Source organism: Dipodomys merriami, unplaced genomic scaffold (assembly GCF_024711535.1).
Source record: "Dipodomys merriami isolate MVZ:Mamm:240054 unplaced genomic scaffold, mDipMer1.0.p SCAF_41, whole genome shotgun sequence".
Lineage (NCBI taxonomy): Eukaryota > Metazoa > Chordata > Mammalia > Rodentia > Heteromyidae > Dipodomys > Dipodomys merriami.
Window position 1 is genome coordinate 212614 of NW_027205715.1, and position 15443 is coordinate 228056.

General features: G+C 35.0%; 1 protein-coding gene across 9 annotated transcripts in view; it reads left to right on the forward strand.

The window, feature by feature from the left end:
• Chd9 (chromodomain helicase DNA binding protein 9) overlaps window positions 1-15443 on the forward strand; it is a 174005-nt gene that overhangs the window by 100078 nt on the left and 58484 nt on the right. For all 9 annotated transcript variants that reach the window (XM_069992293.1, XM_069992294.1, XM_069992292.1 and 6 more), the window contains 8 exons: window positions 1524-1767; window positions 6399-6575; window positions 8566-8709; window positions 8832-9087; window positions 10496-10706; window positions 11557-11752; window positions 13891-14058; window positions 14728-14907. In XM_069992293.1, coding sequence (XP_069848394.1) covers window positions 1524-1767; window positions 6399-6575; window positions 8566-8709; window positions 8832-9087; window positions 10496-10706; window positions 11557-11752; window positions 13891-14058; window positions 14728-14907 — 1576 coding nt within the window. The remainder of the gene's footprint in view (window positions 1-1523; window positions 1768-6398; window positions 6576-8565; window positions 8710-8831; window positions 9088-10495; window positions 10707-11556; window positions 11753-13890; window positions 14059-14727; window positions 14908-15443) is intronic.

The following is a 15443-nucleotide window of genomic DNA, read 5'->3' on the forward strand; positions in this document are numbered from 1 at the left end:
AAATTAATCTTACCAGTTTCCTTTTCTTCTATATCAAACTTGCCCTTCCTCCATATTTTCCATCCTGGTTAATAATACAGTTTATTTAGTTACCCAAACTGAAATCTGTCGTCCTCCACTCCATACATCAAGTCGGTGACTATGGCCAATTCATTCGAACTCAGGATTAACTCTGACTTAAGTTCTGTCTTTTTACTCCTTCCCTATCAGTCCAAATGTCCACAACTTCTCTTTCCTTCAGTATAATCATTAATTACCAATTAATCATTTCTATCTAGTCATCTCACCCTTTACCTTGCATAGTAGTGACAGGATAAAGCTTAACATACAAACTTTATTGCATTTATTTTTAAGATTTGTCAGTGCTTCCAGTTGCGCTTAAAAAAATGGTATCTACCCTTTTCAACTTATCGTGCCTACTTCCTAAGTTAATCTCATCTCTCTTCACCTTTCTCTCCTCACAAGGTTAATCAGGCTTTTGTTCCCCCAGTTGGACATGATTTTTACCCTTTTGCATCTTTGCTTTGTCCTTTGGCAGAATCCATCTCATAACTGAACTTGACTGAAGAGTTATTCTCTCATTTATTCTAGTCAGTTTTTTACTTACTTCTCTCAATATCCATAATGAATTTCATTATGATTCTTCTTCTCAAGCCACATATCATAACCATCTGTAAAGTTTATTTAAAAATTATAATTTATGCCGGGCGCTGGTGGCTCACGCCTGTAATCCTAGCTACTCAGGAGGCTGAGATCTGAGGATCGCGGTTCAAAGCCAGCCCGGGCAGGAGAGACCGTGAGACTCCTATCTCCAATAAACCACCAGAAAACCGGAAGTGGCGCTGTAGCTCAAGTGGTAGAGCGCTCGCCTTGAGCTGAAGAGCTGAGGGACAGCGCCCAGGCTCAGAGTTCAAGCCCCACGACCGACAAAAAAAAAAAAAAATTATAATTTATTTTATCTTAATTCATACACATTAAATCAGAAAATAGGGGAGAGACCTGGTTAGCTATTTTTTTTTTCAAGCTCTGTAGGCTCTTCTAATGCACAGCCAAGGTAGAAAACCAATAGTGTATTTGTGCTTCTACAATAGCACAAAGCATGATTATTTATTTATGTATTTGCATGTCTGCTTCTCTAATAGATACAAGCTCCCCTGGAAGGCAGAGAACATGTTCTATTTCTTTTGTATCCCATCTTCTCATACTGTCCTGAGATAATAGAAGGTATTTAATAAATGCTTCCTGAATAAATAATATTTATTTTACCATTGCCTTTTTACCCTTTTTTTTTAAAAAAATCAAATACTTAATGTGCCATATCTTTATTTGGAGCTACAAAAATCTTTAGTTTTCCCTCTACAGGATCATAATAAACTTATAGTTTTATCTTACTCTGCACTTCAGCAACTTTTGTTTTATAAATGCAAACATTTTAATTGGATCTTTGTTTATTTTGTATGTCTTTAAAAACATTGTAGTTTACAGAAAAACCCAATGTGTACATGGATATTTGTTTATTTCAGGCGAAACTGCATTTTAGCAGATGAAATGGGTCTTGGGAAAACCATTCAATCAATTACATTCCTCCATGAAATCCTTCTGACTGGCTTAAAAGGACCTTTCCTGATTATTGCACCTCTTTCTACCATTGCAAACTGGGAGAGAGAATTTCGTACGTGGACTGATATTAATGTTGTGGTTTATCACGGGAGCCTGATCAGCAGACAGATGATACAGCAATATGAGATGTACTTCAGGGATTCACAGGTATGGTATTAATGATTTTACTTGTTTAAAAGATCAAGGCTTGGGCTGGGAAGGTGGCTCAGTGGTAGAGTGCTTGCCTTGCATGCATGAGGCCCTGGGTTCAATTCCTCAGCACCACATAAGCAGGGAGAAAAACCTGGAAGTGGCGCTGTGGCTCAAGTGGTAGAGCGCTAGCCTTGAGCTAAAGAGCTGAGGAACAGCGCCCAGGCCCAGATTTCAGGCCCACGACCGGACCCAAAAAAAAAAAAAAAAAAAAAGATCAGGGCTGATAAAGATAAGCATTGCATACCAATTACTTTAAATTTAAGATAGATTTTTAACTTCATACTTAAATGATAGATTATGTGCTTTTATTTATATTTCTTTAGATTTCAGTAGCTAAAAGAACAGTGAGTAAATTTTAATGCTGAAGTTCTCTAACAGTATGCTGATTTATTATTGTAATTTTAATTTTTGGCAAGTGTAATTTTTGCTGCCTTTAAATACTCACTGGTTTTATTTCTAGAAATGTGTCTCTGTGACCATTTCTAGCTTCTTTCACCCCTACATTTAACATTTAGTTTTTAAGCAAACTATGGATTTTAATGGCTATTGAAGTGAGAAAACATAGGTTCTTTTTTATTTTTAGTGCATTTTGTGTTCAGTGATTTTTTTTTTTGGTTTGTGAGCTGAGGGTATAGCTCAAGCATAGAATGATTGCCTAATCTGCAGAATGTCCTGGTCTCCAGTGCTGAAAAAAGAAGAAACGATTAATTAATTTTGGGATCATTTGTTTAGTTTTGTATAATGATCTTAGCATTCTTTCAGCGGTTCCTATTAGGCTTAGCTACTCTAATGATATGATGGTTTTCTATTTTCTTGTGTTATGGGAGAACATTTTCTATTTTGTGTTAGCCAGTTAACCTTTTAAGAGGGGCTTTTTCCATTTATCCAAGAGCTGATCTATTACAGGAACTTAAGGCTAGAAAACACAAAGGTCTAAATTGCAGACTTGAATGTTAAAAATTTTTTGATAAACATCAAAAAGAATGAGAAACAAAGTAAAAACAAACCACTTCCAATTCACACTGAATTTTACTCTTTTATTTAGATGAGGTTTGTTTTCTGTCATTCTACCTCATTAGCGTGTGTGTGTGTGTGTGTGTGTGTTGACTCATTGTTTCATTGTTCTATTTTAAAATAATGCAGCATATGGCTAGGTAATCTGATACATTAGAAACAAGTTGGAGAATCTCATAGGCTTTCTGCTTTTGCATATGAATTACAATGCATTTTTCTCCCTATATGAGGCCAACTTTGATTGAACTAATTTTGTTTCTGTGACCACATTTTCCCTCCTGCTTCCAAAGCTAGAACAACTGCAGGTGCATGAAATTAAACATCTATATAATCCTTTAAATTATTCCTCAGATATATTGAAAACTACTATCTTAGCATAATTGGAGTTTATGACATCTAAGGTTGCAATTTGATTTGATCCCATAGTGGTTTTTCATTCTTAATTGTAAATGTATGTAATATTAAAGCAAAATTATTATTTTAATAGATATCATAATTTCTTATAAATATTATAGCTCAAAGCAGATGTACTCTTGTGTAATGAACTGAGTAATAATTTTATATATATATATATATATATATATATATATCCTAAATGTATTTTTATGGTATATGTTGTAGCTTCTAAGATATTACTGCAGAGGTTTTGCATTTCAAAAATATAAGGTATTTCATGCAATGAGAAGAATAGATATGCATTGCAATTGTAGACATAATTTTTAGGTTTGTCTTGCAAATAAAATTTAATGCAAATTAACTGCATATTTCCTTCTGCCTTTTTCAAGTTATTGTTCAACTTAAAAATCAGTAGTTATAGGGGCTGGAAATGTGGCTTAGTGTTAGAATGCTTGCCTAGCATGCATGAAGCCCTGAGTTCGATTCCTAAGTACCACATAAACAGAAAAAGCTGGAAGTGCCACTATGGCTCAAATGGTAGAGTGCTAACCTTAAGCAATAGAAGCTCAGGGATAGTGCTCAGGCCCTAAGTTCAAGCCCCAGGACTGCCAAAATAAATAAAATAAAACAAAAATCAGTAGTAATAGACAGGTGCGGATGGCTGATGCCTGTAATTCTAGCTACTCAGGATGCTGAGATCTGAGGATTGCGGTTCAAAGCCAGCCCAGGCAGAAATGTCTCTGACTTTTATCTCCAGTACACTACTCAGAAAAAGCTGGAGGTGGCAATGTGGATCAAGTGGTAAAGTGCTAGCTTTGAGTGCAATTCATCTCAGGGACAGCTCCCAGGCCCTGAGTTCAAGCCCAATGATCAGGTGGGGAAAAACCAGCAGTAAACCAGCTGCTAAAATTTTCCAGGTGCTTGGAGAAAATCAGCAAAAATAATAACAGTAATAGACAGACATTTATTGAGTACTATTTTCAAGTCATTCTTCTAAATAGTTGACATATGTTCTTCCATTTAATCTTTATAATGTTAATATAAAACAGATATATACCCACTTTACACATGATAGAACAGTGAGATAAAATTATCTAGATTGGGCCAGGCACCAGTAGCTCATGCCTGTAACCCTAGCTACTCAGGAGGCTAAGATCTGAGGTTCGTGGTTCAAAGCCAGTCCAGGCAGGAAAGTCCATGAGACTCTTATCTCCAATAAACCACTTAGAAAACCGGAGGGGTGCTTTGGCTCAAGTAGCAGAGTGCTAGCTGAAGAGCTGAAGAGCTGAGGGACAGCGTTCAGCCCAGAGTTCAAGCCCCACAACCGACAAAAAAAAAAAATCTAGATTGCCCTAAAATTATAGAGCAAAACTAAGATTAATAAGTCTGCCCCACTGGAGTCCTGATTTTAAGTTTTGCAAATGCCATAGATTTATACTTTATACCTCTCTTAGTAATGGAGCTAGTATTGAACTTAAGTAGCCAATATAAACTAATTTAAAGAACAAAAAAGTAAATCAAAGCACACAATTTTTAACATTTTCTATCAATACCTCATAGTTTATATTGTCATTCTCATTTTAATAATCTAATTTGTTAATAAACTTGATGTTTTCTTATATTATCATGTTTTTCTTGTCAAGCTTCCTTTCCCAGATCGTTGTCATTTTTGACTCATCTGAACTATGGCATGACCCAGGGATCATTCCTAACAGTGTCTTGTATCTGTGCCCATTTACTCACAGATATCACCAAGTCTGAACTTTTTTCTGAATTTCAGAGTAGTTTCTAAATACATACTTAACTACTCCAATTATATCTACTAGAGATTTCAGTATAACATATACAAAATTCATGAATTTTCTCATGTGAGTAAACAGTAACTCTAAATCGTTTAGGCTAAAGATTTGAGAGTCAAATCTGAGTCTTCTCACTCCACACCCACCATGTAACTACCTCAAAATATATCTATAATTGGCCACAGCTCATGATGACTTTTAGCTTGCAATATTATGACATCCTTGGCCTTTCCAGACTGTGCCACCACAACAGCCAAAGGGATTCTTTTCAGATTTTTTTAGCTTCTTGATCAATTGAGAGCCAAAAGCCTTTATTATATAGCATTCAAGTTCTTATACTGTCTGCCTGATCCTTTCTTCCCCAATCACTAAGTTTCAATCACTGGATTCTTGATGTTAATCTGAATGTTATCAAAGATACTCCTATCTTAGCACCCTCTTACTTGCCTCTTTTACTAAGAAGATGTGTTCTAAGTTTCTGGATATCACCATGTTTCCATCATCTTCAGGTCATGGCTCATGTGTCACTTCTCAAAAATGTTCTTTCAACCACCATATGTAACATTGCAATGGTCACATCTGACCTTATACTTTTATTTCAACCTTCATTTGATGTCATATTCTTATTCCATACTAAGTCAAAACTGGTTTTTTATTGACTATATTCTGTATCCATGTAATCAAATTGTTAGTTTAACAGATAATTACTAGTGTCTTTTTTTTTTTTTTTTGGTAACTGCTCTGTCACTAGCAACTAGAACAGTCAGGCATAAAGATACTTACAAAATGTTACCTGTACAAATTATTTGGACCATTAGTTTGATATTCATTACTTTTTTATCATTCGAAGTATGAATGCATGGATTGAAGTATTAAATATTTGTATTTAAATACCCATTTATTGATGTAAATTATTATTTATTTATTTATTTATTGGCCAGCCCTGGGGCTTGAAATCAGAGTCTGGGCATTGTCCCAGATCTTTTGCTCAAAGCTAGCACTCTACCACTTGAGCCACAGCGCCACCTCCAGCTTTTTCTGTGTAAGTGGTACTGAGGAAATTGAACCCAGGGCTTCATGAATGCCAGACAAGCACTCTACCACTAAGCCACCTTCCCAGCCCAAATCTTAATATTTTTCTGACACATTTTACCAATAATATTTATTTGAATATAATTTACAATAATATAAGATATATCCATGTTTCTTTTGACAAGATGACTGAAAATACAACAAATTTCATTGTGTCTACATTTATGTAAAATTTTCAGTAGGAAATAATTTATATAAAATGCCAATGTGCTTTTATGCCATTTTATGTCATTTTGCAGGACTAAAAAGTTCAAGTATATTCTAGCTGTGTGTTGTTATTTCTAGGGGCGTATCATACGAGGAGCTTACAGATTCCAAGCTATCATCACCACATTTGAAATGATTCTTGGGGGCTGTGGTGAGCTTAATGCCATTGAATGGCGATGTGTGATAATTGATGAAGCACACAGGTTAAAAAATAAAAATTGTAAACTACTGGAAGGCTTGAAACTCATGAATCTGGTAAGTAACTAATTTTTGAATTAATTTAGTTTACATATCTAATTTATTTAGTTTATATTTATAGTATTTAAAGTGTAAAAATTTGTAACTATACTAAATAATAAATTATATATTAATTTTAAGTATAGAAGACTAGAGACATATCTTAAGTAGGAGAGCTTTTGGCTAAACAAGCATGAATCCCTAAAGTTTCCAGAACTGAACCAGGAGCTGGAGGCTCATACCTATCATCCTAGGCTGAGATCTGAGGATTATAGTTCAAAGCCAGCCTGGATAGCAACATCTGTGAGACTTGTACCTTTAGTTAAACAGCAAAAGGCCAGAAGTAAGGTATGGCTCAAATGGTAGAGCATCAGCCTTGAGTTAAAAAGCTAAAAGAAAGTGTCCTGACCCTGAGTTCATACCCTAGTACTAGCACAAAAAAATCCCCAAAACCAAACAAAAAAAACCCCCAGTACTGTAAAAATGAGAATAGTCAGTGTATAAATATATTTGAGTACTATATAAATATAATTGAGTGTGTTAATTGATCTTTCAAATTTTATTAAGGGGAAAAATTCATAATTTTCTAAGAAGACCTTGACTAACATTTCCAAAAAAATGTGTAGAATTGTACTACTGGAAAGTAAATAATTTCTTAAGTTTTAATCCTACAAATTCTTTAATAAAAAGTCCTTATATCAAAATGATATTATTTAGGTCTAAATAGAGATATAGAAATAAAAGTTCCTAAATAGCTCTGCACTTACCATGATTGATTTTGAAATTTCTTAGTCATCATCTTGTTAGTTTGATTCTTTTAAAATTCAATTTTTAAACAAATTTTATTTTGTAAATAAAAATTCAATTTTTTAATTAAGATCATGTAATTTCTATATTTGTACTCAAAGAAATAAGCTTAATACATAAATGCAATAAATGATTAAAGTGTTCCTTTTAATCCCTCATCATCTATATTGACACCCAGTTTGAATTCTAACTACGTTTTAAAATTCAGTGTTTATCTTTCTAGTACTACTTACTATTGTATGCATATGTACAGATTCACCAATATGTATTTATATAGTTTGGGAACATAATGTATTGTGAAGCCAACTTGCAAATGATAATTTGTGGTACTCTTAAAATACTCTTTATTTCCCTTTAGGATGTTTAATTTCAGTCTGTTCTACTTTAAAAGACTATTTTGTTTAGTGTTTTATATTTGTAGATTATCACTTTAGTCATTTGATAGCTTGTTGTGCTCTGAAAACTTAAATGTCTGATCATCCGCATTGCGCAGAGTGAGCACAAATTTTCATAGTAATAATATTTGAATGCAAAATAGAGAAACTCTCTTTTCGTTCTATTTTTTGTCTCTCTTGTCCTAGGACTTGAACTTAGGACCAGGGCACTGTCCTTGGGCTTTTCTTTTTTGTTTGGTTCTGGGGATTGAACTCAGAGCCTGGATGCTGTTCCTGAGCTTTTTTGCTCAAAGCCAGCACTCTGCCATTTTGCGCCACAATGCCACTTGTAGTTTTCTTGTGGTTAATTGGAGATAAAAGTCTGACAACTTTCCTGCCCAGATTGTCTTTGAACCGAGATCTTCAGATCTCAGCCTGAGTTGCTGGGATTACAGGTGTAAGTCATGGGTTCCGGGCTCCCTGAGCATTTTTGCTCAAGGTTAGCATTCTACCATTTGAGCCACTGCTCCACTTCTGTGTCTTTTGGTTCTTAAAAACCTTTGTTTCTTTAAGAACATTTACAATATATTTCATAAAAAATTGGGGATTTTTACAGGCTTGGCTAGGTTAAGTATATAATAGAAATTGAGATCTTTACAAGATTATAAAAACTTTCTGTGTTCTGGTACTGGGACTTGAACTCAGGGCCTCAAGCTATCCCCCTGGCAATACTTGATTTTTAAACAATGAACATTTGGTAACTTAAATCAGCTTCTATCTAGTTTTAGTACCTTTGTATTTGATATAATTGTTCTTGGTTTCTATAGGAACACAAGGTCCTTTTGACTGGCACTCCTCTCCAAAATACAGTTGAAGAACTATTCAGTCTTCTTCATTTTCTTGAACCTTTAAGGTTTCCTTCTGAATCAACATTTTTGCAAGAATTTGGAGATCTTAAAACAGAGGAACAGGTATCCTATTGCATATCAAATCCTTCATTGTAGTTGTTGTTATTATTATTATCATTGTCATCATCAAGGAACAAGGAATGTGTATATTATTACTGTATGTTTCCATCACCTTTTTTTTTCAGGTGCAGAAACTTCAGGCCATTCTGAAACCAATGATGTTGAGGCGATTAAAGGAAGATGTAGAAAAGAAATTAGCACCTAAGGAAGAAACCATCATTGAAGTTGAGCTTACTAACATACAAAAGAAATACTACAGGGCTATTTTGGAGAAGAACTTTTCATTTTTATCCAAAGGAGTAGGACAAACTAATGTACCTAACTTGGTCAATACCATGATGGAGCTCAGGAAATGCTGTAATCATCCATATCTTATTAAAGGTAATTAAAACAAGTTGCAACAATTTTTTTTTCTTTAAACTAGTAATGTGAATAAATAATCAAAACATCACTGTTGTGCTTGTGAAAACCTTCATTCTACTCTTTTAAGACTACCAGGGTTTTACAATGTCTTAGAGTGGAATTCTCCTTTAATTTAATTCTCCTCAGGGAAGAAGGTAGCAAAAGCATTTTTTTTTTTTTGAATTTTGACATTTACTTATTACCTTGTTTCCTGTCAGTATCCTCCTATTAATATTAGTTGTTGTTTGTTTGGGGTGTTTTTGTTGTTGTTGTTTGTTTTTTGCCCTCCCTGTAGCCCAAAGGCTAGGTACTGTCCCCGAACTTCTTTGTGTCAAGGCAAGCGCTCTACCACTTGAGCCACAGTGCCTCTCTGACTTTTTCTAAGTAGTTTATTGGAAATAAGAGTGTCACAGACTTTCCTGCCAGGCTGGCTTCAAACAACGATTCTCATATCTCAGCTTCCTGAATAGGTAGAATGACATGTAGAAGCCATCAGTGCCTGGCTTCCTATTAGCAGTTTTGTGCTAGTAATACTTCCTAAGATCATTTCAGGTTCTCTGCCAGTGTTCTGTCTTTATAGTGTTTAGGTCTTTCCATTCACTCTATTGGACTCCTCAGCCACTTTACCCAAGAACCTTTCTACTAGATTTTAGTATTCTAGAAAAGCTAGAACTAACATTATTTCTAGTATGATAGAAAGGCTGAGGAAAAGAACACTAAGAGGCTCTTAATTCAGATGTAGATTTTCTGAAAGCTTAGTTATGAGCAGCCTTCAGTTATCAGTGCTAATGGTTGATATTTAGAGATTAGATATTTGTATTTTAATTAGATAATTGTATCTATATATTAAGACCACAATTTTATTAATTCCTTCTTATCATGCCCTAAACATTTAGCACACAGAAATTTATACCAGATGTTACTTCAGGTATCTGGAAAAGTAAAAGATTCTAACATCATATTTGTCTTCTGTAGAATTACCAATCTAGTGTTGGTAGAGATTAAGTCTTCAATTGCTATAAAAGCAATGTATTTGTCATCAGTAAATTGTCATCAGTATCATAAGGAATACTTACTCTGATATATATTAAAGCATTTGGGAATTATCTGCAGTTGTTTGTTGTTGTTTTTTTTTGGGGGGAGTGGTCCAGTTGTGGAGCCTGAACTCTAGGCCTGGACACAGTCCCTCAGCTCTTCAGCTCAAGGCTAGCGCTCTACCACTTGAGTCACAGCACCACTTCCGGCTTTTCTCTTTTTGTTTATGTGGTGCTGAGGAATCAAACCCAGGGCCTCAGGCATGCAAAGCAAGCGCTCTACCACTGAGCCAACTTCCCAGCCCCATCTGCAGTTGTTACATTGCTCCTATTGTCTCTTATTTCTGTCACAGGTGCCGAGGAAAAAATACTTGGTGAATTTAGAGATACATATAATCCAGCTGCTTCTGATTTTCACCTTCAAGCAATGATCCAATCTGCTGGTAAATTGGTTTTAATTGACAAATTGCTTCCCAAAATGAAAGCAGGAGGTCATAAAGTACTCATCTTCTCTCAGATGGTTCGCTGCCTTGATATCCTGGAAGACTATCTCATACATAAAAGGTAAATATAGTCTCCACAACTCACTGAATTACCAGTTATATTGAGTGTGTTATTAAGTTTGATGCATGTTGTTTCACTATAGGAATGAGACCTACTTGATTTGTGAATGCTATCATAGTGAGACCTTGCATGAGCTTATATTTTAGGCAACCATCTTCAAAATGCAAAGTCTTCCATAAAGCTGTACATGGTAATTCATACATGTAATCCCCACACTTGAGCAGCTGAAGCAAGATTGTGAGTTTGAGGCCTGTTTTGGCTAACAAATGAATTCCAGGATAATCTGAACTACCTTTACAAGGAAACTTAACAAGAAAAAGTAGCAGAGACCACTGACCTGATAGGGACTTTGTCTCACTTGCCAGAGGCCCTGTGTTCAGTCCTCAGTAAAAGGTGTGTATTGGGGTATGTCTGGTACAGTAGTCACACCTCTAATTCCCGCTATTCAGAAGGAGACTGTAAGGGAAGATTGCAACTTGAAAGCTAGTTCAGGCAAAAAGTTATTTAAGCCTCATTTGAACCTACAAGCCTGGCATGGTAGAGTGGAATATAATCTAGCAATGCAGGGATCTTGATGAGATGATGAGATTGGCAGGATAGTTGTCATTCCAACTTCCCAAAGTGGCTATTCTACTTTTCAGCCAAGAATACAAATATTTTGTATTTATATCACTTTATGTTTCCTCCTTAGTACTAATACCAAGAATTATAGAACCTTAGAAAATAATTGGGATAATCATGCTTTTAATTTTATACTGACCATATGTTGCTAGAAAATTGGCATTGATTAACTCTGTCTTCATTTACATTATATTCACCTATTTAAATTTATTTCATCTCATTTCAATAGATATTTATATGAGCGAATTGATGGAAGAGTCAGAGGGAATCTCCGACAAGCTGCAATAGATCGATTTAGTAAACCTGATTCAGATCGATTTGTTTTTCTCCTTTGTACCCGAGCTGGTGGGCTGGGCATCAACTTAACTGCAGCTGATACATGTATAATTTTTGATTCTGATTGGAATCCTCAAAATGACCTTCAGGTAATAAATGCATTGTATAACAAGGAATGTAATTGTTCACATAACTATTTTTGGAAATTTACTTTTTTTGGGGGGGGGGTCCGGTCATGGGGCCTGAACTCTGGGCCTGGGCGTTGTCCCTCAGCTCTTCAGCTGAAGGCTAGCGCTCTACCACTTGAGCCACAGCGCCACTTCCGGCTTTTTTTCTTTTTGCTTATATGGTGCTGAGGCCTCAGGCATGCAAGGCAAGCACTCTACCACTGAGCCACCTTCCCAGTCCCTGGAAATTTACTTTTATTTCCCTTAGAAATATCTATTCCAACCAAAGCTAGCGAAATTAACATTGACTATTATACATAATAAAATATATTTTAAAATATGTGTTGGAAAATAAAATAAAATAAAATAAAATATGTGTTGGAAGTGGCATTGTGGCTCAAGTGGTAGAGCGCTAGCTTGAGCTGAAGAGCTCAGGGATTGCACCCAGGCCCAGTGTTCAAGCCTCACGACTGACCCAAAAAAAAAAAAAGTCTACATGAAATATGTTAACTTATACAATGGTATACATAGTTGAGTAGGTGTTTCTATTCTTTAAAATGTGAGGTATTTGGTTCAGTCTCCAGCACTGCAAATAAACCTTCAAAAAGTTATAGAAACTTGAGAGACCCAAGGTCTTACAATAACTTACTGATAAATGAAATTAAAGAATCAGAATTAGGGGATAAGAATGTGGTTTAATGGTAGAATGCCTAGCATGTATAAAGTCCTGCATTTGATTCCTTAGTACCACGTAAATGGAAAAAGCTGGAAGTAGCACTGTGGTTCAAGTGGTAGAGTATTATCCTTGAGCAAAAGAAGCTCAGAGACAGGGTCCAAGCCCTGAGTTCAAGCCCCAGAACTGGCAAAAACAGCCAGAATTATAATTTCATTAAAATGAGTATTTGTTTATCAAAATTTTATCTGGTCATCATGTATTAATGTATACAATTAAGGCATTTGGTAATAATACCTTTCATCTATTATAAAAATGTATTCAACAAAGAGTTGAATATGAAAATGTATGTGGCTGGGTGCCAGTTACCCACACCTATAATGTTAATTACTTAAGAGGCTGAGAGCAGAGAAAAGCTAGTCCAGGAAGACAAATTTTAAGTGCTTAAGTTAACCAGAAAAAGCCAAAGTTGGAAGGAGAGCTCAAATGGTAGAAGTACTAGTCAGAGAAAAAGCTGAACAGAGTAAGAGTCCTTGAGTTCAAGCCCTAGTATATACACAATGTGTACACGACTTGTGATTCAGAATTAAATGTAGTAGGAAAAATATAAAGCTCCATTATCTCATGTGTCCACTTCTAATGTGTACATGACATGTTTTTTTTCCATTTAAATAAAACTTAGATCTCCATAGTTAGTCGTCTTTGATTTTGTTCCGATTTCAGTGGTACCCAGCTGAAACATAAATAGATTGAAAAGATCCTGAAATACAGAAAACCTTGGTAATTTAAGTTTGGACTCAAAGACTTTTAAAGCTGATCATATTCAGGCATGATAGCCTGTAGTACTAGCACTTGGAAGACTATTATAACAAGTTTGAGGCTAGCTGGAAATACATAGCAAGGGGTACATATTCTGAGGTACATAGGCTGGCATGGACTATACAACAAGACCCTTACTGTAGGGAAAAAAAAATTGACCTCAAGGATTTCAGCCAGCCCAGGCAGAAAAGTCCTCAAGACTCCACCTATAATTAACCAACAAAAATTAGGGCTGGAGGGGCTGGGAAGTTGGCTCAGTGGTAGAGTGCTTGCCTTGCATGCATGAGGCCCTGGGTTCGATTCCTCAGCACCATATAAGCAAAAGGAAAAAAGCCGGAAGTTGTGCTGTGACTCAAGTGGTGGAGTGCTAGCCTTGAGCTGAAGAGCTGAGGGACAGTGCCCAGGCCCAGAGTTCAGGCCCCAGAACCGGACCCAAAAAAAAAAAAAAAAAATTAGGGCTGGAGGCATGTCTCCAGTGGTAGAGCTTTTAAGTCTCTAGCAAATGTGTGTACAGATTTTCACACAGTTGTATTATGCATACATATAAATATATACATATGTATATTTAGTTCACTAATAAATACCTTTTGTGGGAAAAATTATTGTATAACTTCTCTTTTATCCCTAGGCCCAAGCTCGTTGCCACAGAATTGGTCAGGACAAAGCAGTTAAAGTCTACAGATTAGTAACTCGTAACTCCTATGAGAGAGAGATGTTTGACCGGGCCAGTCTGAAACTTGGCCTTGATAAAGCTGTGCTACAGAGCATGAGTGGAAGAGAAAGTAATGTTGGTGGTGTATGTATCCTTCTTTTCACTTTAGGGTTTTTTGTTCTGTTATTTTTATCTTTATGCTCAGTTTTATCTCTAGTATTCTATCATTACATTTTGTTCAAAGAGGAACACTAAAGACATTGGTTTGTTCAAAAAGGCATTTAGAGAATAGAGCTAGTTAGTTAATTCCTAAGAATACCTCAGAGCTATAGAGCTATAAATTCTAAGAATATGTTTTGAATACAGAAACGATTTGCTGTCTTTGTAGGACATTTGTATCATGGCATAACAAATCTGAATTTGTAAAATTTTCTACGTTATTTTTATAAACATTTTGCAGAGTTTTAAAAATGTTATATGTTGGTTTTGTATTATTATGAATTGTGTGTTTCCCTCCTCCCCCATCATATTTTGTCTAATATTGAGTCTTAATACTAAAGAATTTAAAAGATTTCCTGCTCCCTTAGGCTATCATTTAATTTAAGCCATTTCAGGCAGATTTGTAATTCATATTTTTAAGATATCCAGGAAAAGTAATCAATTTCAATGTAATATTGCAGTAAATTCTCTCTTAAATTCATCTCAAACCCAAAAGTAATGTAAACATGAAATGTCATGTTTTTGGTACTTTCTCATTCTGAACTTTGAAAATAACAATTGTTAATATCATTATTATTAATTTTTTGATTTTAGATTCAGCAGCTTTCTAAAAAGGAAATAGAAGATTTGCTTAGAAGAGGTGCTTATGGTGCCATTATGGAGGAGGAAGACGAAGGCTCCAAATTCTGTGAAGAGGACATTGATCAGATTTTATTACGCCGTACAAAAACTATTACTATTGAGTCAGAAGGTCGTGGGTCAACATTTGCCAAGGTAACAGTGAGTACTAGTTTATGAATTTATAGCAGTAAAGGTCACATCTTCATTACTAAAATTTTTTAATTTTTTCTATCTTTAACATGATAAATTAGCTAAAAAATAATAGAAAATATATTCTTTTCCTTCATTTTTTCTGATCTTTTATGAAATTTCACATGTGCTCTTCTGATCCTAGTGAAATGGAATAAATGTGATAACTAGAAATAGCTCTACATATTAATCAGAGTAAAGCATTTGAAATCAAAGGAATTTAGAAACTAAAGGATATATACTGGAGGCAGAGGAAAATGTAAGTAATATGTAGGGGTGGTTAAATCATCTTACATTATCTTTAATTATTTAAAGAGCCTAAAGGAAGAAAAAGGATTTCCAATTTAATTTGAAATACTAAACTATAATTTAGAAAGTGTACAATGGAATTTCTGTCTGGAGAATAAGTATTAATGTATTTGGAGGAAAAATATTAGAGTTTAATGTTTTTGTATTATTTTCAGTAGAGATATGATAAACCTGTATCTTCTCATCTGAAG